This window comes from Sphaeramia orbicularis, chromosome 2 (genome assembly GCF_902148855.1).
Source record: "Sphaeramia orbicularis chromosome 2, fSphaOr1.1, whole genome shotgun sequence".
Classification (NCBI taxonomy): domain Eukaryota; kingdom Metazoa; phylum Chordata; class Actinopteri; order Kurtiformes; family Apogonidae; genus Sphaeramia; species Sphaeramia orbicularis.
Genome location: NC_043958.1, coordinates 1,842,831 through 1,860,588, shown reverse-complemented (window position 1 = coordinate 1,860,588; position 17,758 = coordinate 1,842,831). Strand labels below are relative to the sequence as shown.

The window sequence follows — 17,758 nt, the reverse complement described above, 5'->3', positions numbered from 1 at the left end:
CCTGTTTAAGGTTAATATATATTGTGTATTGTCCCTGTCTGAATAAATAAATAAAATACAAATACAAAGACATAATAAAACAGTAAAGGTGCAGGCAGAAAGCCTAAAACAGCTTGTTTTAAAGCCTCCACCTTATAAATACATAAACATTATAAAAGTTATAAGCCTACCATGGTCCATACACATTCAGAATTCATTATAAAAAAGGAAAGAGAATATAGAAATTCATATCAATGCGATATTATAATTGATTTCCTTAAATATTTCTTAAAGCCAGGGTCTGCACCCTATGGCTCCTGGACCAAATGTGGCTCTTTAGTCTCTCTCTATGACTCCCATTGTCAAAAAACATATGGAGCATTTTGAAATTATCTGAATTAACCATTACTTTTCAACACTGTTACAGGCCTAAACCAATTCTAATATTGTTCATCTGCAAAAATGTGCTGGCTATACACAGAATAAAAGAATTTTTTGACAGCATATAAACAAAAATGTATGTCACACTATATTAGTTTCTTGCCAAATTTAATATAAGATAATCCATTTGCATTTGTCAGTAGTTTAGCTGTTTAAAAGTCAGCCCATATACATGAAAGTTGAGCTTTTTATCTATTACACAATGGAATTTTGTTTTTGAAATAGTGTACATCATTAAAAAAAAATTCACAAATCTTGAATGGTTTCTTTATTGTCATTGTATAATTTCAGAAATGCACCAAACATTGCATTATTGGAGTGGAAACACAAAGTTAAATCATGCACTAATCCTAAATAGGCAACAGAAGAACAGCCCCCTCATAGTAAAATGTATATGGGTTTAAATATTTTTGTTATGGCTCCAGTCACATGTTTTTCTTCGTTTTCGAGTCAAAAATGGCTCTTTAGGTTGTACAGCTTGCAGATCCCGGTCTTAAAGAATATCTGTGATGTGGTATTTCTGCGAACATGTGAAAACTGGCTCCACAGTTTAAACCCTCTGTACCTTAAACACAACTGAACTGTAGATGTGACACATTCAGGCAAATGAAAATGTTGATTTTGACGCATATTGTATCTGTGAACTGCAACATTGGTTGCAAAATACAAAATGAAATGCTCAGGTGAGGTACATTAATTATACTGAATTTTATATATAAAATACAAATTTGGTAGAAATTAATATCAAAAATATTGAGTAAATTTAGTTTAAAGAATGGGTTAGCAGAAGAGGGTTGCAATTTGAATGAAGCACTTTTGCAAGATCGATATTTTATTTAAAGTTGATGGGAAAGTGCATATTACAGTTCGACAGATATGGATAAATTAAACTGTTTGGTATGTAATTATTGCTGTTCTTTACCACTTGTGGTATTGTAGTTTGTTTTGGGTTTTTTTTTGCCATTGTTGGTATTTAATTATTATAATCTAAACTGATGGTTAACCGTTACCCGTGGTAACACCACCAGGAATGTACTTTGTTTCTATTTTTCAAACACATTTTGGTTCTATAATGTAAATACTGTCGAATGAGTTCATTCTAATTTGGTTTAGGCCTTTGTTTTGTTCATTGCTCTGGCTTGAAGTCTAAGGACAGCAGTGAGTATTTAAAACATTATCATGCTCAGTTATTTGATGATGAGAATGGGGGTGGGATTAAATTGGTTTTTCTTCTTCCCTTTTCGAGTGTAAATGAATTATTTTGGAATTTTGAATTTGCATGTATTCTGTAAATGCTCGAAATAAACAAACAAATCAAATCAATCAATCAGTCAATCAAATCAAACCGCAATAAAGCAAGAGTAAATTTTAACAGGATGACTAACTTTTCTTAGAATGCCAAGTGGTTTATTTGTGTTTCTAGTCGCCCAGTCAACATGCTCAATTCACACAACTTGGTATTTTGAAATTAAAGATATTCTCAGCAGTTCAATAATTTCCACCTTTGTGTTTATATCCAGTTTTCTTTTCAAGTGGTGGATGTCGTCTTTGTATCTGTTCGATCCGCCGCTTCTACAAATGTTAATCATGTTCGCTTGTAAATCAGTGAGTTTCTCCTGTAGTTCTTATGACAGTGAATATGAGCATGTGAAGGAAAACCGAAGGAGAAACTATAACCCCCCCCCCCCCCCCCCTTTTTTTTTTTAACTAAATGATGCTCTTCACGTCGTCACTAAGCAGTTAAATTATCTAAAGACCCGTTAACTCCGATAATTCCGGCTCCAGATTCGCCGTCCGCCTGCTGAGCACCACAGAAGAAGAGGCGTTTGAAGTCCACAGGAGCAGATGAAGGACTTTCACTTTTCTACACGACGGCTGCCATTACAGCATCGGCAGCGGTGGTGGTGGGGGGGTCTTTAAAACGAGTCCAACCCCCCCCTCCTCTCTCTCCTGTCACACAGACTGTGTTTCTCGCCCGCTGCCCTCATCACAGATGCAACACAGATGCAATTTATTCATTAGCAGATTACAAACGAGGCTGCGATTAGCACTCTCTAATTGCTTTTAAATTGTGTCTTTTCCGACATTTTCTTCTTCTTCTGTAACATTTTCTTCTTGTTTGGTTTTTTACGACATTTTTGTCTCGTGTTTGACGATGTTTTCATCTGTTACTTCGTTATATAGTCGTGTATTATGTCATTTTGTGTTTTATATTTTGTTTGAATCGTGTCTTTTATGACATTTTAGTTACACTGCATCTTTTGACATTGTCTTCTTCATGTGACCTCTTTTTTGTGTTGAATCTGTTTCATCTTTTATTTTATTTTTTAATCGTGTCTTTTGCAACATTTTCGTCAAATTGTTGACATAATTTTGCTCTTGTACATCATTCTTTGTCCTTCCTGTTTTGTATTTTACTTCATCTTTTAAGTAATTTTAATCCTTCACATAACTTTCCTCTTGTTTCACCTTTTTTATACATTTTTTGTCTTTTGTGTCTTTTTTTTTGTCTATTACACATTTGTCTTTTACTAAACTTTTCTGTTTCACCTTGTTGAATAATGTTTCTCGTTTCAGCTTTTATTTTATTTTGTCTTTTGTAGAACTTCCTTTCCTTTAAATCTTCTTTGGTCTTTTACATCATTTCCCTTCGCCAAAAGGCCGTTGTTTTTGTCATTTCTTCTTTTACATTTTTTTTCAGTTGTTTTTCTTGTTTTGTTTTCTGTTTTTACGTAACTTTCACAAACTTTCAGTTTTGTCCTTAAATCATGTTATTTTTCTTTAAATAACTTGTCTTGTTTTATCTACTTCTTTTAGTTTTTTTGTCTTCTACATCATTTCCTTCATCAAAACAATGTTGCTTTTGTCATTTCATCCTTTACATAATGTTTTGTATAACTTGTAGTCGGAGACCCGTTAACTCCGATTATTCAGATTCCAGATTTGCCATCCACCTGACAAGCACCACAGAAGAAGAAGAGGTGTTTGAAGTCCACAGGAGCAGACGAAGGACTTTCACATTTCCACACGATAGGTGTCATGACAGCGACGGTGGCGAGGGCGTCTTTAAACACAGTGTCCAACCCCCCCCCCCCCCCCTTGTCACTCAGACTATGTCTCTCGCCCGCTGCCCTCATCACAGATGCAATTTGTTAATTAGCAGATTACAAACGAGGCCGCGGCGTCGACACGAGGGGCCGCGATTAGCGCTGTCTAATTGCCCGATCTGCTCTTCTGAAGCCCCGCCCCCTCCTCACGAGCGCTGCTTGTTTGGCGACAAATTAAGAGCCACTTCAGGTGCTCGGGCGCTGTCGCGGCGAGGGTTTTCGGTGTGTTTCTGCCCTCTCCTTCATCCTCTTCATCCTCAAAGAGACGACGAGGCGGCTTTGAGGCAACGAGCGGCCCCTCCCTCGCAGCTCCTAATGATCCGGTCTCAGGGCCCCTCAGAGACTCGGCTCTAATTGATGTCAAGTGTGTGATTTCGCCGCTCGTCAAGGCCAAGGCTTCGAGGTGGCGGCGGACTCACCTGTTTGATGGGGATGGCGCGACCGCTGCCGATGCTGTCCGCCCGATTCTCCAGGCCTTTCTTGTCCTTGTCCGGCTCGCTGGCTTTCCTCGACTGTCAAACCAAAACCCAAACCAGTCAAAACACACTCGCATCAGCATCTCAGAGGTGGTTTGTACATGTTCATGACCGAACAAAAATTGAGTAAAATAATGAAAAAATGTACATAAATTTATATATATATAAAAAAAGTAATATATTGATGTATAAAACGAGCAAAACTGAACAAAAATTGAGAAAAATATGCAGGAACTTAACAAAACCAAACAAAAAATAATGAGTAAAACAATGAAAAAAATGTAAAAAAAAAACAAAAAACAAAAAAAGATAAAACAAAAATTTAATAAAACAATGACAGAAAGAACAAAACTAAACAAAACTTTAATATATTAATGAATAAAATGACCAAAACTAAACGCGAGCTGAAGACAATAACAGGAAGTTTGATTCTACGTCACTACGTACGTACGAACTCTGAAATAAATCCGATAATGGACTAAAACATGTAAACCAGGGTTTATCAATTATTTCTGAAGTGCATGTGAACACATCAGATCTGATTAATTATCTGATCAATAACAGTTATCAGACTTTTGTTTTTGATGCCTTCCCATTTGACCACTGGGGAGCGCTGATGACCAACGGAAAACATGTTTAAAACAACTCCAAATACTTCTGGATGTCCATTTTTAGTCATCTAGAAAACATTTTGAGTGAATTCGTAAAGTATCCTTTGCTAACTCACCGTGAACAGGTTGGATCGGCGCTTGGACTGCTTTCGGACCGGCGTTGGCGTGTTAGTCGTCTGCGGGACGTCGATTCGAAGTTCCTTCTGGCTGGTGCTCGGCGTCGATGGCACCGACGACGAGTAGTCGCTCAAACTGCCGCCGCCGTTACTCGTCTAGTTGGAGGAAAAACACAGGTGAGTTTTTCTACGGTAAAGTCTCTGATCAGGGTCAGGTTTGAGCAGAACCGGAACATTCTGAGTCCAGACCTGAACCCCAATGAGAATCTGCCAATCTGACATCATCAACAGAAGATCTGGACAAACATCAAAGCAACTATGGACGGAAATAAGTGATGTGATAGTAATGCGTGATAAGTGATTATTATCTTTATAATCTTTTTTTTTTGCAGTACAGTTTTCATAGAGCAAGCCCTTGTTTTTGGTAATTTTTTTTATTTCACTGCAGTTTTAAAAAAAAATAAAAAAAATTCAATGCATGTTTCAGTATTTTCAGGTGCTCTTTTGGGACCTTATCAAAGATTATTCATATCAAAGATTATTCATATCATTCTATTTTATTCAATATTTATTTAACCTTTATTTAACCAGGTAAGACCCACTGAGATCAACAACCACTCTAATCTAATCTAATCTAATATTAAAAACAGATTTTAAAAATTATAATCAGCGATAGTTTCGAGGATTGTAAACAGTAAACTTTTTCCAGACTTTGTTGAAGTCCTCAGATTTTAGCATGTTTTAGTAAAATCTACAGAGATTTTAAGATCGTTTAGCTTCTGTCTGTTAAATTGGTAGAATTCTTAGCCCGAGCCTTTGGTTTTTTACTCATTGTTGAATTTTTTTGTGTAAACTTGCAGATTTCTTTTTTGCATAATTCCTCAGTTTTTAGCTTTTTTTTTTTTTTGCAAAATCTGCTGAGAGTTTGACTTAAATCCTTTAGTTTTTACCCTGGTTTTAGCTTATCTCTATAAAATCTACAGTTTTTCACTTAAACTACCTTTTTTTGTTGATTATTGTATTCTATGTAATATGGAAAGTGTTTTTAGTAACCTTGAAAACGTTTTACGCAAATTTTAAAAATCGTCAGAAATAATCTTTTAAAGCACCCCTTGACCACCAGGGGGCGTTGATGAAAGTTTACCCTAACATAACAGCTTTAATTCTGAAAAGGAAAATTGTGTCCAATGGTAACATGATAAAATGATCTAAACACAGTCTATGTTTAGAATGAATTTGAACTGTCATTTTCATATACAGCTGCAGAAGGACGTAGACCCAGGAAACCTGAAGAGTTTGATGACAGAGTCATAAATGCACTTCGGAGGTTTCTGAAATGAAGCCCTTTGTTTAACAGCGTCCGTCTGCATCGCATCTGAAAAGTTTGGAATGTGTTGGATGTGTTGGATGTGTCGGTGGGTCCATAGGAGTTTCCTGGACAGTAATCAACCAGGGCTAAAGATGCAGCGACGGCCGTTTTGTGGAGGCGGTGGAAGATAAACCTCGGACACACTGAGCGATGGCGTTTTAATGAGAAATCGATGGCGAATTGAAGGATGGCGATGGAAAGGCTTAACGGCCTGAAGAGGAGAAGGAGACTGTGGTCGGCTGCTAATGTGTCAGAATAAAAATGTGTCTGCTGCTGCTGATGACGCTACAATAAACCTTATACGCAGAGCAAAATCACTAAAAAACAACCGTTCATTTACAATAGGAAAACGTTCTGAAAAGCATCAAATATTTGGAGCCACATGAGAACATCAAACTAACACAGAAACAGGGTTAAAACTTTAAAACAACCCCATGACTTCAGGGAATCACCATAGTAACACAGGTAAAGTGGCAGTAATCGCCATAGCAACACAGGTAAAGTGGCAGTAATCGCCATAGTAACACAGGTAAAGTGGCAGTAATCGCCATAGTAACACAGGTAAAGTGGCAGTAATCGCCATAGTAACACAGGTAAAGTGGCAGTAATCACCATAGTAACATATGGAAAAGGGCAAGAGCTGTCCTAGCAACACATCCAAAGTGGAAGGGATCACCATAGCAACGCAGGTAAAGTGACAGTAATCACCTTAGCAACACAGGTAAAGTGACAATTATCACCATAGCAACAAAAGTAAAGTGATAGTTATCACCATAGCAACACACATAAAGTGACAGTAATCACCTTAGCAACCCAGATAAAGTAACAGTAATCAAACATCTGCTGCTGTTTTCTGGTCTGAAGGTTCATACATCTGACTGTTGTGGTTTCTCACCTGGCTGATGTGGACGGCCGACACCTGAGCGGCAGAAACGGACGAGTGACTCGGCGAGTTGGGCAGCGACTTACATGGACCGATGGACAACTGCTGCTTCTTTCTGGTGGCAACAATCTTCTGGGCAACTGCAACACAAGCAACACATGACTGAACCCTTACCAGCGCTCATGAGGGAAGAATGTACAACTCCTTATATGGACATCAAAAATGAACCAAATTATGATGAAAATGAACCAAATTATTATGATAATGAATAAAAATGAACAAAAATGAAGATAATTCCACCTCTTCTCCACTTCCCTATTATTTTATGTATGTATTCTATTACTTTTGGGAACCTCAGACTACATTAAACCTTCCCAAACCCTTCGTCCACATGTGTGTGTCCATAAGTCTGACATTTACATTGAAACGCTGTTTTTTGGGGGTAAATGTTCCTAAAAAGTGCATCAGAACCCATTAATAACATCGGGTCAAAACAGAAGCTCGGACTGAAAGTACTTTTGCATCTGATGATGCGTTTAAAGGAGTCGGGACACAGGAGCGACTTTAGTGAGTCCATTATCTCTGTTCCAATAAACACAGGCCGGTTTCATGCGCTCACAGATGAAGCCATTGTTTTAATTGGGCTCGTTAAAGCCCCCGGCTTCGTTAATGAGGATCCAGTCGTAAACATTTACCTCCAGGTGACACGGGGCCGAGCCAAGGGCGGCCGAGACGTAGAACAAACTCTGATGTTCCACAAAGTCTCCACGACAACGCTGGGAAAGCGCCGCCAAAGACCGGCGACTTGGCAGCGAACGGCGGCAATTAGTTCGCGTTTGATCCCGTTCGACCTGAAAGCCTTCGTTGGGTTGAGCATCGTCGCATTCAGATGAAGGCTCCGAGTTGTTCCTCATCTTTTTAATCTAACTTTTAGGTTTATCAGACTCCACATGCTGCAGATGTTCACAAGGTAAGAACGGCGCTGCATCGGAATTAAAGACTAAACACTGTTCGGCGTCTCCAAAACACTTTTAAGGACAAACATTCATGTTTCTGACTGTGGAATGGGATGGAGATCAAACTTATGTTGTTATTGTTATTATTAGAGAGGCAAGTAAATATATAGATGTAATATATATAGAAATGTATGATATAGATGCTGTATTAGTGGTGGTAATAAGACCCGAACTCTGACCCATTATGTTGGTAAAATTATGTTTTAATGGTGTGATATGTATATTGATATAACAAACATTAATATAAGAGTTTAACTGGAGTATTATATAGTGTGTATTGGTATCTATGTGTGTGTGTGTGTGTGTGTGTGTGAATATATATTATATATACCTAAACACAGTGTATATAGATACTTATATGTATGTATGCATGTATCTGTATAAATACTTATAAGAACAATTTAAGTCCCAGATATTTTGTCATAATTAGGGTTTTTTCATTATAATACTTTTTTTACGAGAAGAAAACAAATAAGATGAAGGAGAAGATTATAAAAAAAGACAAAATAATCACCAAAATGAACAAAAATCAATAAAATTGCCAAGGAAAAAATAACAATGGACAAAGTATTCAAGAACGTTAAGAAAAAAAGCAAAAAAATCTACGTACAATGGGAAATGTACGAGAAAACATGAATATAATGATAAAGAAAAAGGGAGAAAAAAAATGAGCAAAACCATCAGGAAAATGAACAAAATGACCAATAAAATTAGCAAAAATTAAAATAAATAAACGCATAGCTAAAGATTTTGAACAAAGTCACTGAAGAAAAAAGAATGAAATATATTTCTTGTCGTTTGAGTTGTGTTTTGTTTTTGCTGATGTTCTGGTTATGTGGACGTATGGAATGTCCATATTCATAGAAGCGCCACGTAGCGTTACCATGGCAACACAGACAGAAGTATGGCCATTGGGCTTTAGAGGTTCCATGTTTACGTCTACTTTCCAACTGGGTCATGTTCTTTAATTTGGGAAAGCGCTGATAATCCCAACGGACACCCTGTTCCTTAAACTATCAGTGGAGACTTAAGAGCTTTGAGGTGTTTTGTGAGGTCACAGTGTTATTGACCTTTGACCTCTGGCAACTAGATTCTTATTATTTCATCTGTGTCCTAGCGTAGGTTTGTGCCAAATTTTACAACATTCTGTCAAAAATATGCTGGAGATTTGGTGTTTTAGACGGAGAAAAGACCTCCAGACGGACCCTTTAACAACGGTCATCTCGCCGGTGCTGTATTTGTTCACTTTACTGTAACTCCTGAACCGTTTGTGCCAGCTACAAAATTCAAATGGCATCAAAAAGCTGAGATCCTGAGCTTTCCGACAGTATATAACACTTTATGGCATCAATGTGGGACTCTATTACAAGTAGAAAGAAACTGTTTGAGAGACTTCTACACAGACTAAAAAACACATGGTAATATATAAAATATGAACCCAAAATATGGAAAATGAATGTTTGAGCAGATGTCAAATAGTGCAAAGTTTATTTCTGCAATGTCAAAATGTTTTGTTATTGACATTTAAAGTTGTTTCTGATAATAAACGTGCTAAAAACTTCAAGTCCTTCAAGAAGAAAAAAAAACTTCAACTTCTCCAACTTCAAGTTTGTTTTCTTCTTTAAAAAAATACACTGTTTAAAGCATTTATTACTTATAATAATGATAATAAATGGACAAAGATTGAAAGTTAAGTTCTTCCTGAAGACAAAGGTGCAAAACAATTGGCAAAAAAGACGTTTTCTGACACTTTTATTCCAAAGAAAACATGAAGACACCCAGGCAGCCTGTAATAATGGCAGTCTTATGCTGTGTTTTTACCGGCTCGACTTGATCCGACTCAGGTACCGGGTACTCCTGGAGACCGTTTCCATTACAGGACACTACCTGGTCGTCATAGCGATGCTGCTAGATAGATAGATTGCTGTTGATAGATTTACTGTGAACTTCCGAATCTGTTTTTTTTTTTTTTTTAAATGGTGCGTCGCACATTGATGATGTCATGATGCAGACACCTCTCTGACTAATCGGTGGTCTGCAGTTTTCATAAGTCACATTTTAGTATCTCTTCACCCGTTTTGGTGAAGTACTAAAAAAAAAAAAAATAGTACAAGGTTCAAGATTCGAGGTTATTTTACGAAATAGAAACGCAAAAAGGCCGAGTAGAGTGGAGTTGGTGCCACAGAGTGGAAACGTGGCATTAAAGGGTTAAATGTGGGAATAATAATCCCAACTGAAAGAGTGGGCGGTGCTTTAACTCCTTCATTTCTGCAGTTTTCAGCTGAATAATTAACTATAACTGACTGACGGCAGAGGTTGCGGGTTGGATTCTGGACTCGGCGTCCTCTCTTATGCGTGTGATGCCTGGTACCTGGCAGGCTGTATATTACTTTAAGTGTTAAGGACAGTTATGATAAGGCTGCGCTAAATATTTAAACTGCACATTTAATGCAATTTAACTTTATCCATCAATCTCGGTTCTGCTATGAGAAGCTGCCATTTCTTCTAATGGAAACGTCTCCCCGTTGATCAGATTTATGACGGGGCTGCACCGGCGGCTCGAGCATAAAGAGGTGAAGCTGACGCTGCACCGTTTAACTCCCAACGTCCAGAGTCAAAGACGTGACCGACGCCCACGCCAACCTGACGCCGTTAAGGTGAAGGAAACGCACGCGCTGTTGGTTTTAACCCTTAGAGTTCCATCACTATGGATCTGTGGGAACAGTACAATGTCCATCTCCTTATATGGACGTCCTGGGGGTGTGTTTATAGGTCACATGATCAGGTTTTACAAAATGCATTTTTTATCTTCAAAACATAACATGTAATGTTTGATGCATGTTTTCACCACAGTTTCACTGCTTTATTAATATTCTTATCATTTTGCACTATAAAAAGAACTGCATGCTGAATAAAAAACGCTAAATTTTTCTTTATAATACTTTTTTCTAAAAGAAAGCTACTTTAAATATTACTTTATTCTCATAATATTTTGACTTTTTTCTTGAAATGTTGCTTTTTTTTCTTCATTTTTAAGACTTTACCTTAAAATACTACCCATTTACAATTCTCAAAATATTTGGATTTTTCTACTAAAAATTATTTTTTCTTCTAAAACTTAAAACGTTCTCCCCTATACATTGTTGACCTTTTTTTTTTAATATTTTTTTTTGTTATAATATTTAAGACTTTCTTTCAAATGTTATCTAACTCTATATATGTAGATTTAAATAACTTTATTGCTTATTTCTTGTAATATTTAAGACTTTTCTCAAAAACTTTATTCTCATAGTATTTTGACTCTTTTCTTTCAATGTTTAAGACTTTTTTAAAAAGTATTATTTTATTCCAAAAATATTTTGACAGCTTTCTTGAAGTCTTACAATATTTAAGACTTTAACATATTGACATTACTTAATGCACATATTTAGATTTTTTTGTAAAATATTACTTTATTTTCAAAATATTTTGACTTTTGCCTTAAAATGTCACTTTTTTCTTGTGATTTTAAAGACATTTCCATATTAACATTGCTGTATTCTAATGATAATTGGACTTTTTATTAATTTTGCTTTTTACTTGTAATATTTAGGATTTTTCTATTCAAATATTACCTTATTCTCAAAAAATTAGTTTACTATTTTGATATTTAGACTTTTTCCTCTTACTTTTTACTTACTTTTAACTTCTTTTAATGGTGCTTTTTACTTGACTTTTCCAATTAAACATTACTCTCAAAACTTTGTCTTTTGTATTAAAATGTGACTTTTTTCTTGTAAACTGTAACACTTTTCCATTTAAACATGACTTTAGTCTCATAATATTTTTGACTCGGTCCTTAAAACATTAAATATCAAAAGAATAAACTAGACTTTTTCCTCATTATATTCAGACTTTTTTCTCAGAATATTTCTTAAATCTCTTGCTATTTACACCTCTTCACCCTAAATATTACTTCATTCTACAGCATTCAGACTTGACTTTGTTGTATTTTTCATACCTTTTTGTCAAATATCCAGTGATACATGACGTTATGGTGCACATTCTACTGATGTTTTCATTGTTTTTTTTACAGTTTTACCTTCGTTAAACGTTTCGTCTTTATTAAATGTTTGATCTTTGTTAAATGTGAGTGCATTCACCCGGTTTGTGTTTGTTCTGAACTCATTAACGAATCATCTTCATGTGTTGGCGTTCATGTCGGTGTAATTAATCTAATTAAATGACGGAGCTGATGACCGATGGAACACCCCCACACACACACACACACACAGAGGTCAACCCCCCCTTAGACTGGACCGGGTTCACGTCCCATCACTGATAATTACATGTTAAAACGCACATGGAGTCACGGCTCAAACAAAGAACATCATACAAACATTGATTATCATGTAGAAAAATCACATAATAAACCATTTAATCTCTATTATTTATACAAAAAAACACCTCAAACACTGAGCACTGATGCAAGAAAACAACAGTAAAAAGAGTTTTTATCGGTTTTACAGGATTTAGATGAAAATAACTACATTGAAGACGGAGTCAGTGACGTTAACGAGCAAAAAAATGAGAACGTTCATGAAAATTGAGAAAGAAGTTAAAATATATAAGTTAAAGAAACAAAATCACATTATATATACAGTATATAAAAAAACATCTTTAACTTTGACACAAAAATAAATGTATGAGAATCGACTCATATTATTAATCATACATTAATAACGTAAGAAATCATATAAATCTGCATAACTTTCATAATTATGTATTTTTTATTACACATTGTAAATAACTTAAAACATTAATAAAGGCATTGCTAAATACTTCAATGCATTTTATAAAATAATGTAAAAACTGTTTAGAAACATTCCAAATATATGTAATTTCTGTCATAGTTTTAATTTGTACTTTTTGTATGTGTAATTCTGACTATTTTATTGGAATATTATGTGTAAATACTATGAAAAGACAAAGATTTATATACACAGATAAATAAAAACAGACACATTTATCATATAATTTGGGTCAAAATAATTTTATGATTATAAATAAGCTTAAAGTTTCTATTCTATGAAGTCCTTTTGTTTAATGTCATATTTAATATTATAATAAATGTACACGTAATATAATTAAAAGACAGTTTAATTTCAGATAACAATAAAATAGGCTCATTTTATCATATAAAAAGTTGAGTTTTTAATAAGGATTCGTGAACAGTTTTGTGAAAAATACGATTTAACTTCTATTTCACATCATTTTATTGCAGATAACCAGAAAAAAAGTCTGATTTTATATTGAAAATGGGAACTGAACTTTTGTTTCACATGAAGTTCTGTGTCTTTGTAACATCCTGGATGAAGGGCCAACTCCTCCTCCTCATCATCCTCATCTCCCATCGTCATGGCGACGGCGGGGCCAATTATTTTTAACGCTAAACGCTGTGGTCACTCTCATTGTGCAGCCGCCGTAGCTCATCAAACCCTTTATTACATTTATGACGCTCGCACACACACTCTAATCACGTCGAATTAGTGCGAATCAGCGTTTCTGCAGCCCGTCGCCGTGACGACCCAGCCCGTGATGAAGCTGAACATGAGCGGCGTGTAATTAAAGCCCCGCCCCCTACTCGCCCGCCCCCGCCACGATCAATCGAAGCAACGCCAAGGTCACGCAAATATGATCGATACACGCAAACAGCGGCGCGATCGCAGGTTTGTAAATGTCATTAAAATGTGTGTTTATGAACGAATCAGTCAGAAGCAAGTGTGAAGGAACAAGACGACAAGGGGGGGGTCGAGAGGGGGGGTGGGGGGTAAAATATGGAAACGAAGCAGAACGGAGGCAGATTTACATCAGAAAAAGAACAAAAAATGAACAGAAAACAGGTAGAAATTAGATGAAGACGACGATACCGACAACACATACATAAAACTAGTTTCACTAGTTTATCACATCCAAAATCACATCAGACCAGGTCCAGATCCAAGACCGCTTTGCTGAAACTGAACTAGATTATCCCTGAAAGTATCAAGACTCTTTACAATTAAGATTCTGATGTGGGACAAATTGATTCTGTTTGGAAATATGGATTAAAAAAATCATATTCCACTGGATTTTAACATCTAGACCACTTCAGACCAGGTCCAGATCCAAGACCACTTCACTTCAAAGGGTCACATCTGGACTAGAAGTGTAAAACTCTTTGAAACACATTTCTGATTCATAATATTTCTATTCGTATTCGTAAAATTGGAAAGAAGTGATATTTCACTGATATATTATAGTCACATTTTGCTAGACCACATTAGACCTGGTCCAGATCTAAAATCACTAGTAGACATGTCAAATCTGGACCAGATTGTCTCATTAAAGCGAAAGACTCCTTAAATTGCTGATTTGACTTTGTTTAATGTCTGTTTTTATTTCCTAAAAAACATTGTTTAAAAATGTGATGTTTTTATGTTTTTTAATCCCATCCAGACCAGATCAGACCAGGTCCAGATCCAAGACCACTTGTAGACCAGTCAAATCTGAAATGGGTTTTCTAACAGAGACACTTTAATACATATGTTATTATTTTTTAATCTAAATTCTATTTATTCAGATGCCAAAACTGGACTATTACACTGCCTATCGAATAAGATTTTTACTTTTATTTAATTGTGATGCTAATTATTTTGATTAAAATCCAGAAATATCCAGAAATATTAACACATTTATGTATTTGATATAAAAACTCATTTAGAGGCGACAAACACAGTGATTAAGTTTAAAAAGATGCTAAAATCCTGCATTTCATATGTTAAATGTCATTTACATCATGTCTGTATTAAATATGAGTGTTTGTTAAAAGTTTCATCGTATGCCGATGACACTGTGCTTTAACCAATCAGAGAACAGAGGAACCAAGCATTATGATTGGCTGAAGGCATCGAATTAAGGTCACGCTAATGAGTCATAACAGTCTGTGTGAGTTTTCACCACAATGCCGACTCGTGAAAAAGGCCAGAAGAAGAACAAACAAACCGAAATAAGACTGTAAACAAACAAACAAACAAACAGAGACACAGACGGTGCCTTCAGGGGCTCCAGGGCAAACCAGCGCTCACTCACACGGTTCTCATAATCATTTATCAGATTAGTGAGAATAATTGCTTCCTGTTCCCACTGATATGTTCATCTGGTCTCTGTTCCTGCACTGCCCCCGTCTGGTCAAACTGTGGAACTACACCTACCACCATATACTGTACATCTACATTATATCACAAATCATTTACTCATTTTAGTCTAGTTTCAATTATCTAATAAACTGAATAAAAACAGGTCACTTCTAATCCATTAAGATGACACAACTAGTTTTCCCTGTTTTTATCACATCTGGACCACACTAGACCAGATCCAGATCTAAAACCACTACACATAAACCGGTTTGAACCCGGACTAGATCATCTCACAGAGGATGGAGACTCATTAAAATATGGTTTCTGACGCATTAAAAACTTGGTAATATTTGTAAAACTGCAGAAATGCTACATTCTACTGCTTTGTGGAATGCCCAGCCCACATCAGATCAGGTCCAGGCCATATGTAGACTAGATTATCCCCCAGAGGCTAAGAAACACAGGTTCTGGCTCGTCAAAGCTGTATTTTCATGTGTGAAAATGACAATAAAAAAAGGACATTTCACTGCTTTTTTGAACATTGGCCAAGAAAATCCACAACGGCCACGAATCCAAACGCAGAACCTTAGCGAATTACTGCATCGAAGAGGTTTACTTCACTAACAAACATGTCCTGGTAGCATCAAGTTCACAGTTAGCACGAAGGTTCTTAGAAGTAGATCATGTTTCATCCAACTATTTAGATTCGCATCATCAACTAATGCATTAAAAACCCCAGAGGACAATGAGGAGAAGAAGAGCCAGAAGGTCCTGGAGATGGAACCAGGCTTGACTGGATTTTCCCCAATAGTACCAATGTTGAGGTTCTACACCTGTAGGAGGTACCAGAAAGCACCTGCTGAAGTTATTTAGCCATGACACCCAAAAACCTTCATCCAGAAGGTCCTGGAGAAGGAACTGGACTCTACTGGCCTTCCCAATAGTATCTTTGTTGAGGTTCTTCACCTGAGGGAACGTCCAGAAACTGCCTGACCAGTGTACAGAACTTCAACAGCCAATAACCATTGTCAAGAAGGTCCTGGAGAAGGAACTGGACTCTTCTGGTCTTTCCAACAGTACCAAAATCGAGGTTCTACAGTCGTGGTAAGTACCAGAACCTACCTCCTGGAAGTATGGACCTTTACCAGTGAATAACCTTTGTCCAGAAGGTTCTAGAGATGGAAATGTACTCTACCGGTGTTTCCAACGGTACCAGTGTTGAAGTACCTACTCAGGTTATGGAGCTTTAACACTCAAAAGCCTTTGTCCAGAAGGTCCTGGAGATGGAATTGGACTCTACCTGTCTACCCAAGTAGACCCTGGTTGTACTAGACTCAGTTTATCTCCTGGGGTTTTAAAAGGAACAACATAGACTCTGCATGAAGTGGATTTTCAGGAACCTCATCATATGAGTCCATGGTTTCAATCAGGTCTCCAACCTCCAGAACTTGGTTCTAAAGGCGTCATTTGGACCCAGAGCGAGGGTCGGTCAGTCAGGACGCTGCCCTCCTCTTCACCTTCCTCCCTCTATAACGGTCGGACTTTTTATTAATCCCGTCGGGGACTCTCCCTGCCTTCGCTATGATAAAACTTAATTGCTGTTCGGTTTGAGCTAAATAGCTGAGCGGGTCCATTTAATTCTTAATTGATGTGTGATTAGCGGCGGCCGAATGGCTTTGCAGAGTGACCTTCCCAGAGGACCGGACACCGGGTTCTTACCGTCCTGGAAGACTCGTTCCACGTTGAGGCCGTAGGTGGCGCAGGTTTCATAGTAGGTGCAGCGTTTGAGGTCGTTGGACAGTTTCCGGGCTCGGCTGTCGTCGATCACCCTCGGGTTGGCCGAGCTGATGGCGTCTGAGGAAGGAAACGACGAAAAACAGGACTGAAGTGGATGTAGATCCATCTGAAGGTTCAGGTCTCAAACAACAAACCCAACAGCTCAATGAAAACGCCCGGATTTAAGACAAAACAAACTGAAAATCCCATGAAAACTTCACTGGTTATCATATAAAAACCACGAAAAAGAAACTTTAACCAGAAAAGACCTGACGTGACACTGTTAAAGGAACCAAACATGATGTATTTTATCATATGTTTGACTTATGGACTTGAAAGTTCCTTCCTTTAGGCTAAAATATAACAAAACATAACTAAAAATCAGGATATATGTATATTTTAAACATTTAATATAATGTATTAAAAGAAACCAATATAGTTGAGATACAGTGAAGTCGACGAAATAAGGAAAAATACATTTAGAATTTCTACAAACAAAATATCACAAAAGTTGTAAAGAAACTATGACGTGTCCAATAATTTACCTGAAATATTTCCTAAACTCTCAGTTTTATTGCCATGCAAATAAAAACAAAGTGTATTCAAATGTTCACTTTTAATTTTAGTGATGTTCATGGATGAGACGTTCACAACTAATATTAACTGTATTGGTCTAAAACCATGGAAACCAAGCAATACAACATAAAATAAAAGCGGAAAAAAATCATTTTATCATTGGTTTTCCAAGAGTTTTCATCTCAAAACTAATATTACATCTATTTTTTTGTCCCTGTGGAATCTACATAACAAGAAAAATAACATTTACA

At 36.7% G+C, this 17,758-nt stretch overlaps 2 protein-coding genes across 2 annotated transcripts in view; both read right to left on the bottom strand.

Annotated features, from left to right (window-relative positions):
- LOC115432728 (zinc finger protein 420-like) overlaps nt 1-17,758 on the bottom strand; it is a 597,943-nt gene that overhangs the window by 257,944 nt on the left and 322,241 nt on the right. The window lies entirely within an intron of this gene.
- LOC115436243 (arf-GAP with GTPase, ANK repeat and PH domain-containing protein 1-like) overlaps nt 1-17,758 on the bottom strand; it is a 114,845-nt gene that overhangs the window by 62,519 nt on the left and 34,568 nt on the right. Inside the window, exons 7-10 of the mRNA XM_030159043.1 lie at nt 16,875-17,009; nt 6,995-7,122; nt 4,731-4,886; nt 3,947-4,039 (exon numbers count right to left, since the gene is read on the bottom strand). Coding sequence (XP_030014903.1) covers nt 3,947-4,039; nt 4,731-4,886; nt 6,995-7,122; nt 16,875-17,009 — 512 coding nt within the window. The remainder of the gene's footprint in view (nt 1-3,946; nt 4,040-4,730; nt 4,887-6,994; nt 7,123-16,874; nt 17,010-17,758) is intronic.